At 39.5% G+C, this 14,449-nt stretch overlaps 1 protein-coding gene across 2 annotated transcripts in view; it reads left to right on the top strand.

The window, feature by feature from the left end:
- The window catches only part of Sumf1 (sulfatase modifying factor 1), an 83,061-nt gene extending 68,612 nt beyond the window's left edge, over positions 1-14,449 (top strand). For both annotated transcript variants that reach the window (XM_048787036.1, XM_015494945.2), the window contains 2 exons: positions 2,969-3,028; positions 13,358-14,449. In XM_048787036.1, the coding sequence (XP_048642993.1) occupies positions 2,969-3,028; positions 13,358-13,468 (171 nt within the window). In that variant the 3' untranslated portion in view covers positions 13,469-14,449. The remainder of the gene's footprint in view (positions 1-2,968; positions 3,029-13,357) is intronic.

The raw sequence follows: 14,449 nt of genomic DNA, 5'->3' as shown, positions 1-14,449 counted from the left end.
AACTCACTAAGAAAAGTTTTAAAAATGGAAGTCACATAGGATGTGTTTTCTAACCACAATAAAATCCAACTAGAAATCAATAACAAATGCAATAGGAAACTCTCCCAACACATGGAAACTAAGCAATGTACTTCTAATCCTTGGGTCATAAAGGAAGTTCAAGGCAAATCAAGCCATAGATTGAATGGAAGGAAAAGGGAAATACAACATGAGAATTTGCAAGACTTGATAAAAGCAGCACTAATCAGGAAATTTGTAGCAGTGCATGTATACATTACAAAAGAGGAAAGGTCACCAGGTGCTTAGCCGTGGTTCAGTGCCCAGCACCAAAAGAGGAAAAAAAAAAAGGAAAAGAGGGAAAGCTTTGAAAGAAGAGCAAACTAAGCCCAAAATAAGCAAAAAGAAGGAAATAATAAAAGAGCAGAAATCAATGAAATTGAAAACACAAGAATCAGGGGAGAATCAGTGACACAAAGAGCTGGTTCTTTGAAAAGATTAATGAAGATTAGAAAAATCTTCATTAGTAGAGTAGTAAAATAATTCACAACTTTTAAGGCTCTGAGTGACCCTGAATTTTTGGAACTCTGTTCAATCTAGTCCATCCTCCTAGTAATTTTTCTGCCTTTTGGCAAAGTGGTAAGCATTTCCGACAGTTGTGGCTAATCTTACGTCAAGTCGTTTTCCAGCAAAAATAGTCTTATTTATAGCAACCAGCTGAATAGTGTTAACTGCTGCTATCAAATCAACATGGGATGACTCTCAGTAGTGCTGTCACTGAGATGAGTGTCTCATTGATCGATTGCAGCCTTGGGTTATTGGAATATGTTCTCAGATCTTCCTGTTGGCAAATCAGCTCCTTGTTCTTAGATGTATCTTGACGGAAGAATTTAATCTTGCATACTAGCAGATATGGTGAGGCTTCAATCAGAATTAATCTGTCATTCAGTACATGGTCACAGCATTTGGAGAACCAGCTGAAGTAGTGTGATTCAAAAATTTCCAATCAAGGGTTGGTGTTATGGCTCAGTGGTAGAGCGCTCGCCTAGCATGTGTGAGGCACTGGGCGCAATCCTCTGCACCACATAAAAATAAATAAATAAAATAAAGATATTATGTTCATCTACAACTAAAAAAAAAAGAATTTGCAATCAAGTTTAATCCAAGAGAGTGTGATCATTTTATGGGACAGATACACGGGTGTGAATACTTCCATTTATGCTCTGGTGTATGTCTTGCTTTTATATAGTAAACTCACCAGAGGATTCTGCTGTGATGTCTGTCAGGTTTGGGATATTCCTGGAAAGAAAGCTGTGATGCTAGTCCTTATTTTTGCATGTAGCTTTCTATATTTTCCACTTGCCTATTATAATCAATAAAGTTTATTAATTTAACATTAAGCCCTTAATGCCTTGGAAATACCGTGACCCGGTAGATGAATAATGAAGAGCCAGTGACTTTGCCTGCGACAGTTTCTGAGTGTCTGGAAATACTTAGAAGAAAACATGCACTTCTGCCCACACGTTACATTCACAGGACAGCTACATCAGCCATACTTGGAGAAAATGTGGTTCTTGTAACTTTTGCCACTTATGCAATGGCCCTTGACAATAGGTTGTTGACAAGAAATAGGGAGATCAAGACAGGAAGAGGGTTGTCCAGCTTCTCTTGTTTTCAATAAACAGAGCAGAAGGCTGTGCTATTAGTTGTCTTTTTGAAGATCAAAGCAAAAGCAAAGATATCGTTACCCCAGCCTGCTCCTCTAAGGGGCTCTGGCTCAGAGGAGCTTGTTGGTACTTCTCAGATGTCCTTTGCACAGCTTTCCTGGTACTGAGGCATTTAATCTGGCAGTGGAAGCTGCCGGATCTTCATTTGCCTTGCCCTGTTATCAGACGCTCTTTCTAGAATCTGGATCCTAATTTAGTGATAGTCACTTCTCCTTCTTGCCTCCTTTTACGCTGTCCCCAATTTGCTTTAGTTTGGGTTGCTAACTGGGAGCAAGGCAGAGTGATTGGGAGCATGGACCCTGGAGCAGGGTTGTCTGGGTGTGAATCCCACTCTGCCACTTACCTAACCTACCTGCAGAGTGGTTGTGGGGCCACGTGAGTTAATATTTGCAAAGTGCTCAGAACTGTGCCTCATTCAGAGTTGACACTCTACAAATCTATTTTTTAAAGATACTATATTCTTTATTTTTGATTATGTTATGTGGCTGTATATAGTTGTCAAAACTCATTGATACTGTGTTTTAAAAGGAGTGATTTTAACTGGGTGTGTTGGTGTATGCCTGTAATCCCAGTGATTTGGTGTAGGCTGAGGCAGCAGGATCACAAGTTCAAGACTAGCCTCAGCAATTTAGCAAGGCTATAAGCAACTTAGTGAGACCCTATCTGAAAATAAAAATAAAAAGGCCTGGGGTTGTGGCTCAGTAGTTAAGTGCCCCTGGGTTCAATCTCTGGTCTAAAAAAAAAAAAGTGTTTTTTACTCTTTATAAGTTAGGCCTCAATAATAAAAAATTTATTAAATTGGCAATGGGTTTATTGGGTATTGCAGAGTGGAATTATAACAACATATAATGCAAAAAATCTTGCCTTCTGGTTGAACAAACCAATTATAATGCAGGATAAATTTGCATGTCAGTATTGAGAAGGCAAGAGATGTTTCCAAAGGGCTTTGTATCCAGGCATCTAGGCTAGAAATGGGATTAGGGAGGGGATTGCTCCCTATAGTCACAAAGACTTCTCAAAGAGTGGGAACTTGACATGCAATTTAGAAGACAGTGGGAGGGCATTTGGGATTGTGAGCATTTGGGAAGGTGCGAGGATACAGGTGCAATGCCCAGGTAGAAATAAATGCATATGAAGAGTTGAAGTAAACTCAAGATGGCCAGATGAACCCAAATGGACTCTCCACTGTGTGAGGGGCACCCATGTTGTCTGGACTAACGGAGTTTTTTTCTCTTTATCCTTAGAAAGGCCCTCCTTCTGGGAAAGACCGAGTGAAGAAAGGTGGTTCCTACATGTGCCATAAGGTAAGTATGTCACTAAGTTTTGTTTTGGCAGTTTATGGATCCATTATAGAAATAGCCCCAAACTCACTTCTGCTCATACATACCTATCTCCACTGAAACCAGAACACAAGTAGGAGAGTTGTGTCAAGTTTGGTCACAGGCATGGAGAGAAGTGGCAGAAGCAGAGGTAGAGGTTTTGAGTGCCTATTAACCAAATTCTATAGGAGGCCTTTGATGTCTCACGTGTCAAGGTGGGCTTAGTATATTTTCTCACCTGCAAGTTCTACAACTACATCCTTAATATTTGAGCCTTCTATAAATTTCTCTGATAAGATTTGGGTGAGAGTTTTAAGTGGGTGGTGTTCGAGGTATACCAGAATGGAAGCACTCCAGATGTAAAGATGTGCCTTGTGAGATAAGTGTCATTCTGTCATTTTGTTTGAGAGCACATCTGCTGGTTGGGCTTAATTTCATAGTCCAAGCTGACAGTTCTTGGTTAGTCTGAGTGACTTTGTGTTTTCTTGGGTAAACTCGGTGAAGCATTTTGAAATTGAATCCTATCTCCTCCCTTTTTTCTTCAAGTCATAGAATTTTAGCTTCTATCTCTGTCCCTATAAGAAGATGGTTATTGCTAAGAAGCTTTGCACAGTAAGTTACTCAAGACAGGCTGTTAGAGACTTAAAACTACGTATAATGGCTCTAAATTAAGTTACTAATTTGATAATGGAAGCACTAGCAAACTTTGCCCTGAAGTCTTAGTGCTCAAACTTTATTTCACTTTGGAATCACCTGAGATCTATTAAAAAGTGATGATGCCTGTCCCCAACCCCACAGACCCCGTCTAATTTGATTTTTCTGGGGTGTTACATGGATATCAGGATTTTTTAAAGCTTTCTAGGCATTGAAAATCTACAGCGAAGGTTGGGAACTGCTGTCCTAAAGAGAATCTATCTAGATTATGTACAGGTGTGAGTTTGCAGTAAATGTGCCTTCTGCATTTTAACTTAGAATTTTTTTTAATATTTATTTTTTAGTTTTTTAGGTGGACACAATATCTTTATTTTATTTTTTATATAGTGCTGAGAATCAAACCTAGTGCCTCATGCATGCTAGGCAAGTACACTACCACTTGAGTCACATCCCCAGCCCCTAACTTAGAATTTTAATCCATTGATTCAGGTGGAAGTTCATAGAATTGACTTCAATATATTATTTACACCTACAATTATAACAAGAAGCAGACATTTTTAGCTTCATAAAAGCCTTTTTATTTTATTTGTTTATTTATTTTTGAGATAGATGTTCCTCTATATAGCCCAGGCTGGCCTCAAATTTCTGGGCTCAAGTGATCCTCCTGCCTTAGCCTTCTGAATAGCTGGGTCTATCGGTGGGTCCACCTTAAAATCCTGTTTTTAATTTAAAATTAAAAGCATCACCACATGTGTTCTAATATATTTATTTGTTCATATACATATCACAGTCTTTAGTTCCAGATTGTTTATCTTATTAAAATTGTTACTACAAGTATATTTCAGTCTTCTTGTTGGGGAATCAGACTTTCATGGAAAATAGGTGAATGTCTCTTTGTAGTCTTAAAACCCGAAAACCACCAGTTATGTCTCTGACATCTGGCACTTTTCTTAATTGAGAGTCTATTTAATCTGAATAATTAGGAACCAGATTATTCTATCAAGAATCAGTAGGGAAGATTAAGATTATAAAACAAGCAAACATTTTAAATAAGTAAAGAACAGTAAAATATATCAGTTCCATGTTCTTCCACTGAATGACATCCCCAGCCCCCCAGTTGACTTTTAAAAATATCTTTTAACTTAATATATACTTTTATAAAATGTACTTATGTGGTATAACTGTTTTTTGTGTATTCATCTTGAGTTCTCCTCAACCTTGCTAAACTCTATTAGTTCTAGTAATGTTTTTATGGATTTTATTAGATTTTTTACAAAAGTGATCATATGATTAGTGAATAGACAGTTTTCATTTTTAATCTGGATGCCTATTATAATTTTTTCTTGTATATTACATCATCTAGAATTTCCAGGATAATATTGAATAGATATGGTAAAGCAGACATTTATACACATCTCATTCTTGATCTTGGGAAATAAATTTCAGTTTTTTTTTTAAATAAGGCATGGTATTAGCTCCAGTTTTTTCATGATGTTCTTTACTGGAGTGAGAATGCTTGTTTCTGTACCTAGTTTATTTGTGTTGTTTTGTTTTTGTTTTAAATTAGCAATAGATGTGAATTAGCAATGGATGCTTTTTCTGCATCTATTGAGGTAACTGTCTGGGCTTTTCATTATGTTAATATGATGACTTATACTAACTGATTTTTACTTATTAAACTCTACTTACATTCCTAGGATACATCCCACTTTGTCATGGTGTGTTATCCTTTTTAGGTAGTTTGGACTCAGTTTGCTAACATGTTGACCATTTTTGCATCTAGTTTGTGGTTTGTATAGGTCTATTGTTTTCTTCTGATATCCTTATCTGGTTTTAGTACAAGGAATTGCTGTGTTCATAGAGTGAATGAACTCTTTTAATTTTCAGAAAGAGTTCATATAAAATAATATTTTTTCTTCTTGAAATGTTTGATGAAATTCCCCAGTGAAGATATTTGGGCTTGGAGTTGTGTATCAGTCTTTTTTTTTTTTTTTTCATTATGATAATGAAATACCTGAGGCAGACTTACTTTTAAAGAAAAGATGTTTATTTTGCTTTATGGTTCTGGAGGTCCAAGGTCAAGGGGCCATATCTGGTGAAGGCCTTCTTACTCTGAGTGGTGCAGGGCATCCAAAGGCAAGATATGGGGGTCTATATGTGGGGCATATATGTGTGTGTGCTGGTCTTTCTCCTCCTTCTTATAAAACACCCAAGATTTAATCATGAGGTCTTTACCTAATGACATTATCTAATCCTAATCACTCTCAAAGGCCCCACCTCTAAATACTAGTGGGGTTACATTTCCATCTTCTTAATACCTTACAATGGGGATTAAATTTCAACACATGAAGTCTTGAGGGACACTGAAACCACGTTCAAACCATAACAAGTTGTTGCTATAAATTTAATTTATTTAATAGATGGGTTATATAGGGTGTTTCTACTCAATTAAGTTCTGATAAGTTGTAACTGTAAAGAAATTTGTCCATTTTATTCAAGTTATTGAATTAATTGGCACAATATGCCTTTTAATTGTGGTATTTAGGTCAGTTATATTTATTGTGATTATTGATATGGGTGATTTAAATGTGCTTTCTTGATATTTGTTTTTCTCTTTGTCTCATCTGTTTTTTTGTTACTTTTTTTGTTCTTATTTGTCTTTTTTGGACTAATTAATTTTTATCACTCTCCTTTAATTTATTAGCTAGAAGTCTTTGTTTAAATAGTGGTAAGCCAGGTGTGATCTGTAATCCCAGTGGCTTGGGAGGTTGAGGCAGGAAGTGCACAAATTTAAAGCCAGCCTCAGCAACTTAGCAAGACTCTAAGCAACATAGCAAGACCCTGTCTCAAAATAAAATATAAAAAGGGCTGGGGATGTGGCTCAATGGTTAAGTGCCCCTAGGTTCAGTCCCAGTACCAAAAATAAATAAATTAAATAAAAATAGTGGTGGATTTAAAGTTTTTATTTATATAACTTAAACTTTTCTTAGTCCACCTGAAGTGTAAGTTTTAATTTAGTCAGGCTCAGAGTGATGGGAGTATCCTCAGAAGAAGAGAATAGAGAATAACAAAACTTATTGGAATCACAGCCTTTTCCAGAGAAAAATGGCAATACCATGATCTTGGCCAGTAAATCGTACATAATATAGGTTTTTGTGGTTATTTCAATGAATTTAGGAAAACAGCAATGTTAGCCTTTCCACCAGATTAAGAGTGGCAGCTTTTACAAAATGATTAAGAAGTGAATTATGGAATTAGATCTGGGTTGGAGATCCACAATGGTTGCTTGCTAGGTATGTGACCTCGGGCAAATTCCAATCTTCTGTTTTCATATTTGGAAGAGGCATATTATAATCACAGTTACTCTGAGGTTTTATGAGGAATAAATGGGACAGCATATCTAAGTACTTGGTAAAAGTTTAGTAATGTTTAGTGCCAGAGGAAACCAAACACATGCTGGGAAGTGGGTTGGCAGAGCTCCTTCTGCAGAAGGGTGCCCTCCAAAGGGGAAACCAGGGAGCAAGCACGCCTGCGCAAGCAGTCCACCAGGGTTTACCCTAATAAGGTACTGCCGCTTGCTCCTGATAGGAAGAGTTTGGGGGTACAGTCTACACAATTAGCTAATTTTAAAATTGGGGTGGGCATGGACCAGGGCCTAGTTGTGATTAGGTACCTGTTAGAGAATTTTTAAAATGGCTCCATTCTGATCACGACTCCCTAATTTAAGATGGCTCCATCTGACATTTCCCTAACTTAAGATGACTCCATTATACACGGGAAACAGTAAATATGACTTTGTTGCATTGCAGGTTTAACTTTGATAAAAACGAAAACATAAATCTTAACAGTCTTAGCTACTTGGGAGGCTGAAACAGGAGTATCTCAAGTTTAAGGCCAGCCTGGGCAATTTAGTGAGACCCTGTGTTGAATTAAAAAACAAAGAGGGTTGAGGATTCAGTTCAGTGGTAGAGTGGTTGCCCTCCATGTTCAAGACCTTGGGTTCAGTCTCCAGTAAACACACACACACACATGCACGCACACACGTTACTCCTCTCATCTTTATCCTGAATCATTATCTTTATTATAATTAAATTGTTTTACCTCTTCTGTTTTGAAGAAGGAACCAAAACCAAACTCCTAAATAGTTAGAATTCTAGAAATATTGTCATGACATAGCTGACAAATCAATAAAAGAAAGGAATTCAATAAGAAGGAAGAAAAATATAATTTACTTTTTATTATTACCTTGCTTAGAGCCAGGCTCTGTGATGGGCTTCTAATCCCAGCTGTTGACTGGGACTCAAGGCCAGCTTGGGCAACATAGTCTCAAAAAGCAAAGCAAAAGAGAAAGAGGAGAAAAATTACCTTTCACAGAAGATAGCTTACTTTTGATCCTGGGCCACAGCTAGTTTGCCTGGGAAAGTGAACTCTGATGACCTCCATAACTTTCTGAAAATCTGTCTAAAGTACAACTTTAGTGAGGAGATGAGGGCATAGAAACCGTGATACAGAAGAATGTGAGTTAGGAGCAGAGGTGGAGATGGGATACAGTTGGCTAGAATCCTGGATCCATGCTTGTGAAGCAGTGTGACCATAGGGGGACACTGTTAACATCTCAACCTCCATTTTTCCTCTTGTATATAATGCAGATACAAATAATTCCTTCCTCATACGATGATTGAGAGGATTAATTGAGTGAATACATTTGAGGTTATTAGAACAGTTTTCATAGTAGGTATTTGAGAAATACTAGTTTTGTGATTGTTGGTGGTGTTAGATTGAACCTCCGGGGTCTTCAGAGCAGTCCATGAGGAAATGCTTACCCACCCACCCACCCACCAAGATGGTGAGCAAAGGAGCTGGTCTGGTGTCAATTAGAAGAGCTGTAGGTGGGAAATCCAGAGACCTGGGTGGTGGGGCATGGTTCCCTAGAAGGTTTTATTCCAGACGTGCTGCAATTACCTTAAAAATAACCTTTCCCTCCTAAGAGCAATATTATGGTCCCACTTGACTGCAGAGCCCCAAGGCTGCTAAGTCATTATCTTAAAGGGATTGATTTTCTGAGTCCCGGGTCAAATTCTTAGCACAGATATGGAGATCAATTTCACAGAGTAATTAGCTATTTTGATGAAATGGGGCTGAAACAGGCCCTTCCTACTACTCCTGTTCTTAATTAATAGAATGACCCATTTTTCAGCCACATTTTAAAAGTGAAAGTGCTAAAAGTAGAGTTAGGAAAAACAAGAAAGAGCAGTGAGGGCATTTATAATCAGGCCATTTACTCTTCTAATTGTCTGCTCTATTAGTTGCTTGTTATTAACATTTAAAATGAGCAGCGTATTAATAAATATTTGCAGAGTGAATGAGTGCATTTGAAATGGAATGATGGTGGGAATTGACTCTTCACAGGTAATGAACCTGGGCTCTCAAGGTTTATTGCAGTGAGACTTGTTTTTAGGATTAAGTTCTTTACTGTCCTTTTTTTAAGCTTTTCTTTGTATTAGCAAAAATTTTTTTGCATAAACATGAGAAAATGAATATAAAGATAAAAGTGAAAATAACAAAAATCATCCATCTTCTTCCTAAAGAAATCTATTGATAGTTTTCTACTATTGATGGTATTCTTTTCTTTTTATTTTTGTAATGGGAATTGAACCCACGGGTGCCTAACCACTGAGCCATATCCCGAGCCATTTTTATTTTTCATTTTGAGACAGGGTCTTGCTAAGTTGCTTAGGGCTTTGTTAAGTTGCTGAGGCTGGCTTCGAACTTTCGATTCTCCTGCCTCAGCCTTCAGAGCCTCTGGGATCACAGGTGTGTGCCACTGTGCCCTGCCATTTGATGGTTTTCTGTCAAACTTTTTATGTACTTTTTTTTTTTTTAAATAATAAGCCAACTTGGCCTTTTTCATTTATTTATTTATTTTAGTTTTCGGCAGACACAACATCTTTGTTTGTATGTGGTACTGAGGATCGAACCCGGGCCGCACGCATGCCAGGCCAGCGCGCTACTGCTTGAGCCACATCTCCAGCCCTATGTACTTTTTTTTTTTTTAAAAAAGAAGGAATTATTTTTCCTTCAAATATGGCCATGGTAGAAGTTTTTTTTTTTATCTATCACAGATTTCTTTTTTTCTTCGGCACGGCTGGAAAATCTTTCTCAACACAGTGCTCTGGATGAGTACTAATAGTTCTTCAGAATTCTCAAATCTTGGATTTTGTAGTACATGGAAATAGACCCATTCAACAGAAATCAGAGTCTTATATCATAGCATTGGAGATACCACTCAGCTTTGCCATTGATGGAAAAATAAAACTTTCCCACAGTCAAACACAGTATCTCTAAGGGCTGACGAAGAAAAGCTGGCCAGTGCTTCCCTTGTCTTATCGAGGAGGAGGTGACCCAAGAAGTCAGATAAGACAAGCAAAGTGAGTTTGTGTGATCAAGAGTGTTAGTAACAGTTATAAGGACTTCATTTGCCTAGTGCTTTACATGATTTTGTAAAGGTAAAGGTGAGGTGTGTTAACAATTCTGGAAATAGCTCCATTTTATCAGTGAGGGAACCGATCCTGAAAGGCTCTGCCTAAGGTTAAATATTAAGGAGCTTTGGATTTTGCCCCTGCTGATGAGTAAATCAGCAAAATATAAATTCACCACAGTTTTCATTTCTACCAAGTCCAAACTCCTCTCTGTGCTGAGAGTAGTGTAAGGTGACTCTGTCCTTTTTATCCACCTGCATTTCCTGCCTCTTATCATTACCTATCTTTGTACCAGTCATGGCTATCCCCATTCTCCAAGCCTTTGGGCAACTCAGCTCATGTGCCACAGCCTCAGCACTCTTTCCAGAACACCAGGTCAAGCTGCCCCCGTCACTCTCAGTCCTCTCTCCCTGTTTCTCTTTCTTTCTTTTTAGTTCAAGATGGACACAATACCTTTATTTTATTTATTTTTATGTGGTGCTGAGGATCAAACCCAATGCCTCACACGGGCGAGGCAAGTACTCTACCACTGAGCCACAGCCCAGCCTCCTCCTCACTTTCTTCAGAGATGACATCTGCCAGAAATAGTCTTTGGTTTATCAGTGTTTTATTGTCCAGCCACTCCCTGTGGAAGGTCCCTGATAACAGGTATCTTGTTTGTCTTACTCTGATTATATCCCTCATGCCTAAAATAGCATCCAGCATATTAGAAGCTGTCATATATTTAATGAATAAATAAAGCATGCTGTGACTTGGCCAGGTTATGGTCTTGCTGTCATCTTCTTAATTTGCCTGACATTTTTCGTTTTCATGCTTCTGACGTCATTGTTGATTCCACTTACTCTTTCTTCCTTCCTCCTTTCTAAATCCTATAAATCAGGGCCACTCACAGTGTGCCCCATGAGGAAGCTTGTTACAAACGCAGATTCTTGGGCCCCACACCAGACTTAGGAAATCAGAATCTCCTGGTGTGTGGCATAGGAACCTCTATGTTAAACGAGTGCTCTGGGCTGTTCTTGTGTGTCCCAAAGTCAGAAAACTGTTGCTGCAATCATATATGTCCCACCTCGGTCAAGTATTGCCTTCCACAAAATATTGTAGTATTGCCTCTCCTGACTTCTGCAAGGCCAGTTCTTTCACCCCTGTGATGAGGTGGTGTAACCCGAGCGTGTTTGATAGCTGTTTGATGTGTGCTCTTTGTTTCCTAACCAGCCTGTGCCCTCTAGGAGACTGGACTGGGCCTTGGCTTGGATCTCATCTCTCGGTGCATACAGTAGGTGATCAGGAAATGCTGGATTGTTTCTCAACACATGTGACACAGTCACGGGGAAGGAATGTCAGAGTTGTCTGCCTGCCTGTCTCCCCTGGAACTTGATCCTTGACGCAGTATGGCTGCTGGCACCCTGGGGTATCTGTGGGAGCTGTTGTGTCCCCGCAGCCCATGGGTAGAGCCCGTGTGGAGTGAGGTTTCTGCTGTGTCCCCTCATGTGGCCACCTCTCAATGTCTGAGAGCTTCCATGCTGCTGGGGTCAAATAGTGATAGATGCCTTTCATTTTTTATTATTTCAAGTACTTTTTAAAATTCATTGTCCCTTTGTCTACCTGAGGTAATATGTCATATTCCTCTCTGGCCACAAAGAACATGAGAAGATTAGTCACTATTGTTTTTCTGTCTCTAGAACAGAAAGCAAATGTCTTTCTTTTTATGGTGGAAGTGCTCTCAATAATTGCTCTGTCAACTTCAGAGATAATTTTTATGAAGATGAGAAGCCTTTGACTTTTGTAAGAGAAGAGAGAATAATAGAGATTTTTTTTTTTAACTATGCATGCCGACCTATTTTCCTTTCCACAAATTATCTCTTTTGCATGAGTTCCATGGTTCTTGTGCAGAGTCTTGACCCAGCTGGCAGGGACCCGAGATTGACCCCGTCAGCTCAGAATTTGTGCTCATGATGTGCAGGATGGCTAGTTTATTTTTACTGTTATGTTGGATCACAGAACAATCCTAGTTTTATGTCTAGTTATATTTGGAATCGGGGAGCTTTTGAAGTGTTTGTATCAAGTGATCTATCCTCATTCCCTGAATACCTACTGTGTGCTGTCCTGAATGTATGTGTGTGTGTGTGTGTGTGTGGGTGTGTACATTGCAGGACCTGTGTGTTGTACTGTGGGAAAAGAGGGTGGTACCCTTCCTTCCAGGGGTGCAGAATCTTGCTGGGGAGGCAAGCACCGGAGTTGGAATCTTACTTCCTTTGTCAACTCTGTCTTCTTGAATAACTTGTTCAGTGTCTCCAGACTTTGTAATCAAATGAAATAACAGAGGAATACACCCAGCACCTTGCCTGGCATGTACTCGGTGCTCAGTGAGTTTGTGTGTCTTTATGTACTTGTACCTTGCTCTTCGCAATTTATACATAAACGAAACACACAGAAAACTGTATCGCTCCATGAGTTACTGTAATTTCAATTTCACAAGGATTTTTTTTAAAGCAATGTTTCCCCACAGCCTTGCTTGTCTGTGTTATTCCTAAGCTTGCTAATTTTTGGCAGTCTGTTGGCTTGTAAGTGATGTTGTCATGTTGTTCTTAATGTTTTCTTGATTGCCATTTGTCTTTATTATTATAATGTCAAAACTAATATATGCATACTATAGGAAATTTGAAACCCCATTGCTCAAATGTAGGGACCTCACATATAGTAGTGTGTTCTAAGTCTTCCAGTTGCCCTACACTTTGGCTTCTGTGTTTATACAGATGGGGGGGGGTCAAACCATATATACTGTTTAGTGTTCTTTTTCATTTAACATCACAGCATGAGAATTGCAGTGTGATTAAATAATTGCATAAGAACACATTTTCAGTGGCTGCTGACTCTCATATCAGTGTGCCGTAAGTTACCAAGGGTGTATAGTTTTCTTTTTTTGCTGTTATGAGTAATGATGACACCAGCTTCTTTGTTTGATGTGTGTGTCACAAGGTCAATGACACTGGTGGATGAGGTTAACTGGAGCAGGCTGCCCTTTGCAGAGCATGCCCGGCAAGCATCGTGAGGAAGCTTTGTGGGGAAATCCAGCTGCGGGTGGCATTGCTTGTCCACAGCTGGTGCCTCTGTGTAGTTCAGAGCCCTGAGCCCTAAGTTGAGGGTTCCAGAAGCACTTATGTCACCTCTCCTCTCTGCACAGACCTACTGCTATAGGTATCGCTGTGCCGCGCGGAGCCAGAACACACCCGACAGCTCTGCCTCCAATCTGGGATTCCGCTGTGCTGCCGACCACTTGCCCACCAGGGACTGACAGCCAAGAGGAGCCTTCCCAAATCCAGGAAGTCAGTTTCTCACCTGCACTCGGCTTCCCTCAGAACTTTGAACAGTCTTGTGCAAAGAATTCCCACCCCGAGATGGAGGTGGGTGACATATCTGTCCAGTGGCCAAAGGAACTGTTTTGCAAGACCAAATCGCTGGCTTGTGTCAGCACATGCGCTTTATGGTGTGGTGCATCTTGACAGATCATCGCTGTATGTTACTCTTGAGAGCCTTTTAAATAAGAGGAAGGGGAGAGCAGGGGCCTTGCACTGGGCTTCCGGAGGCTGTGTCCTACCCTGGCTCCATTACAGGGTTAGATCCCGGGGCCAACAGTGCACGCCTGGGCCTGCGTTTCCTCATGTATTGAAGGAGAGGATGGACCACATCATCTCTGAGGTTCTCAGATTCTGTGAGTGGTATCAGATTCTACCATTACTGCATAGTGAAAATTTATGACAGATTATTTTTTAGCTATTTTTTTCCTGTGTGTGAACCTGGGGTGATACTAATCATGTAAAGTGAGAGTTCTAAGTATTATTTTCAGAAGAGGGTGAGGGGGGTGAGTTGTTTATATTCACACTGCACTTTGTTTTTCCAAGGAAATCGGTGTCTTTTACATTGTTATGATGAATCCCACGTGGACCAACGATGGTATGTTACTGTTCAGTACTCTGAACCAGGAATGTCCGTGGGTGACTCTGCTGTGCTTTATCTTTTAATATTAAGTGCCTTTGGCTCAGAGGGGCAGTTATAAGCCCTATTAACCCCTCTCCCCAAAGCCTGTGGTGAATGTGAAATATGTATTAAATGGGGAAACCTGTTTAACTCTGTGTATAGAAGAAAGAGACCTTGGATTAACCATATCCAGGGCATGCTGTATTTTGTAACAGAGACCTGGGAAATCCTGGTGGTTATGGAATATCAGATGCTCGAATCATGTTCTGTGTCAAATAAACTGGTGTCCACCACGTCA

This window comes from Marmota marmota, unplaced genomic scaffold, assembly GCF_001458135.2.
Source record: "Marmota marmota marmota unplaced genomic scaffold, marMar, whole genome shotgun sequence".
Lineage (NCBI taxonomy): Eukaryota > Metazoa > Chordata > Mammalia > Rodentia > Sciuridae > Marmota > Marmota marmota.
The sequence above is the reverse complement of the archived record's forward strand: the minus strand, read 5'-3'. Positions and strand labels throughout refer to the sequence as shown.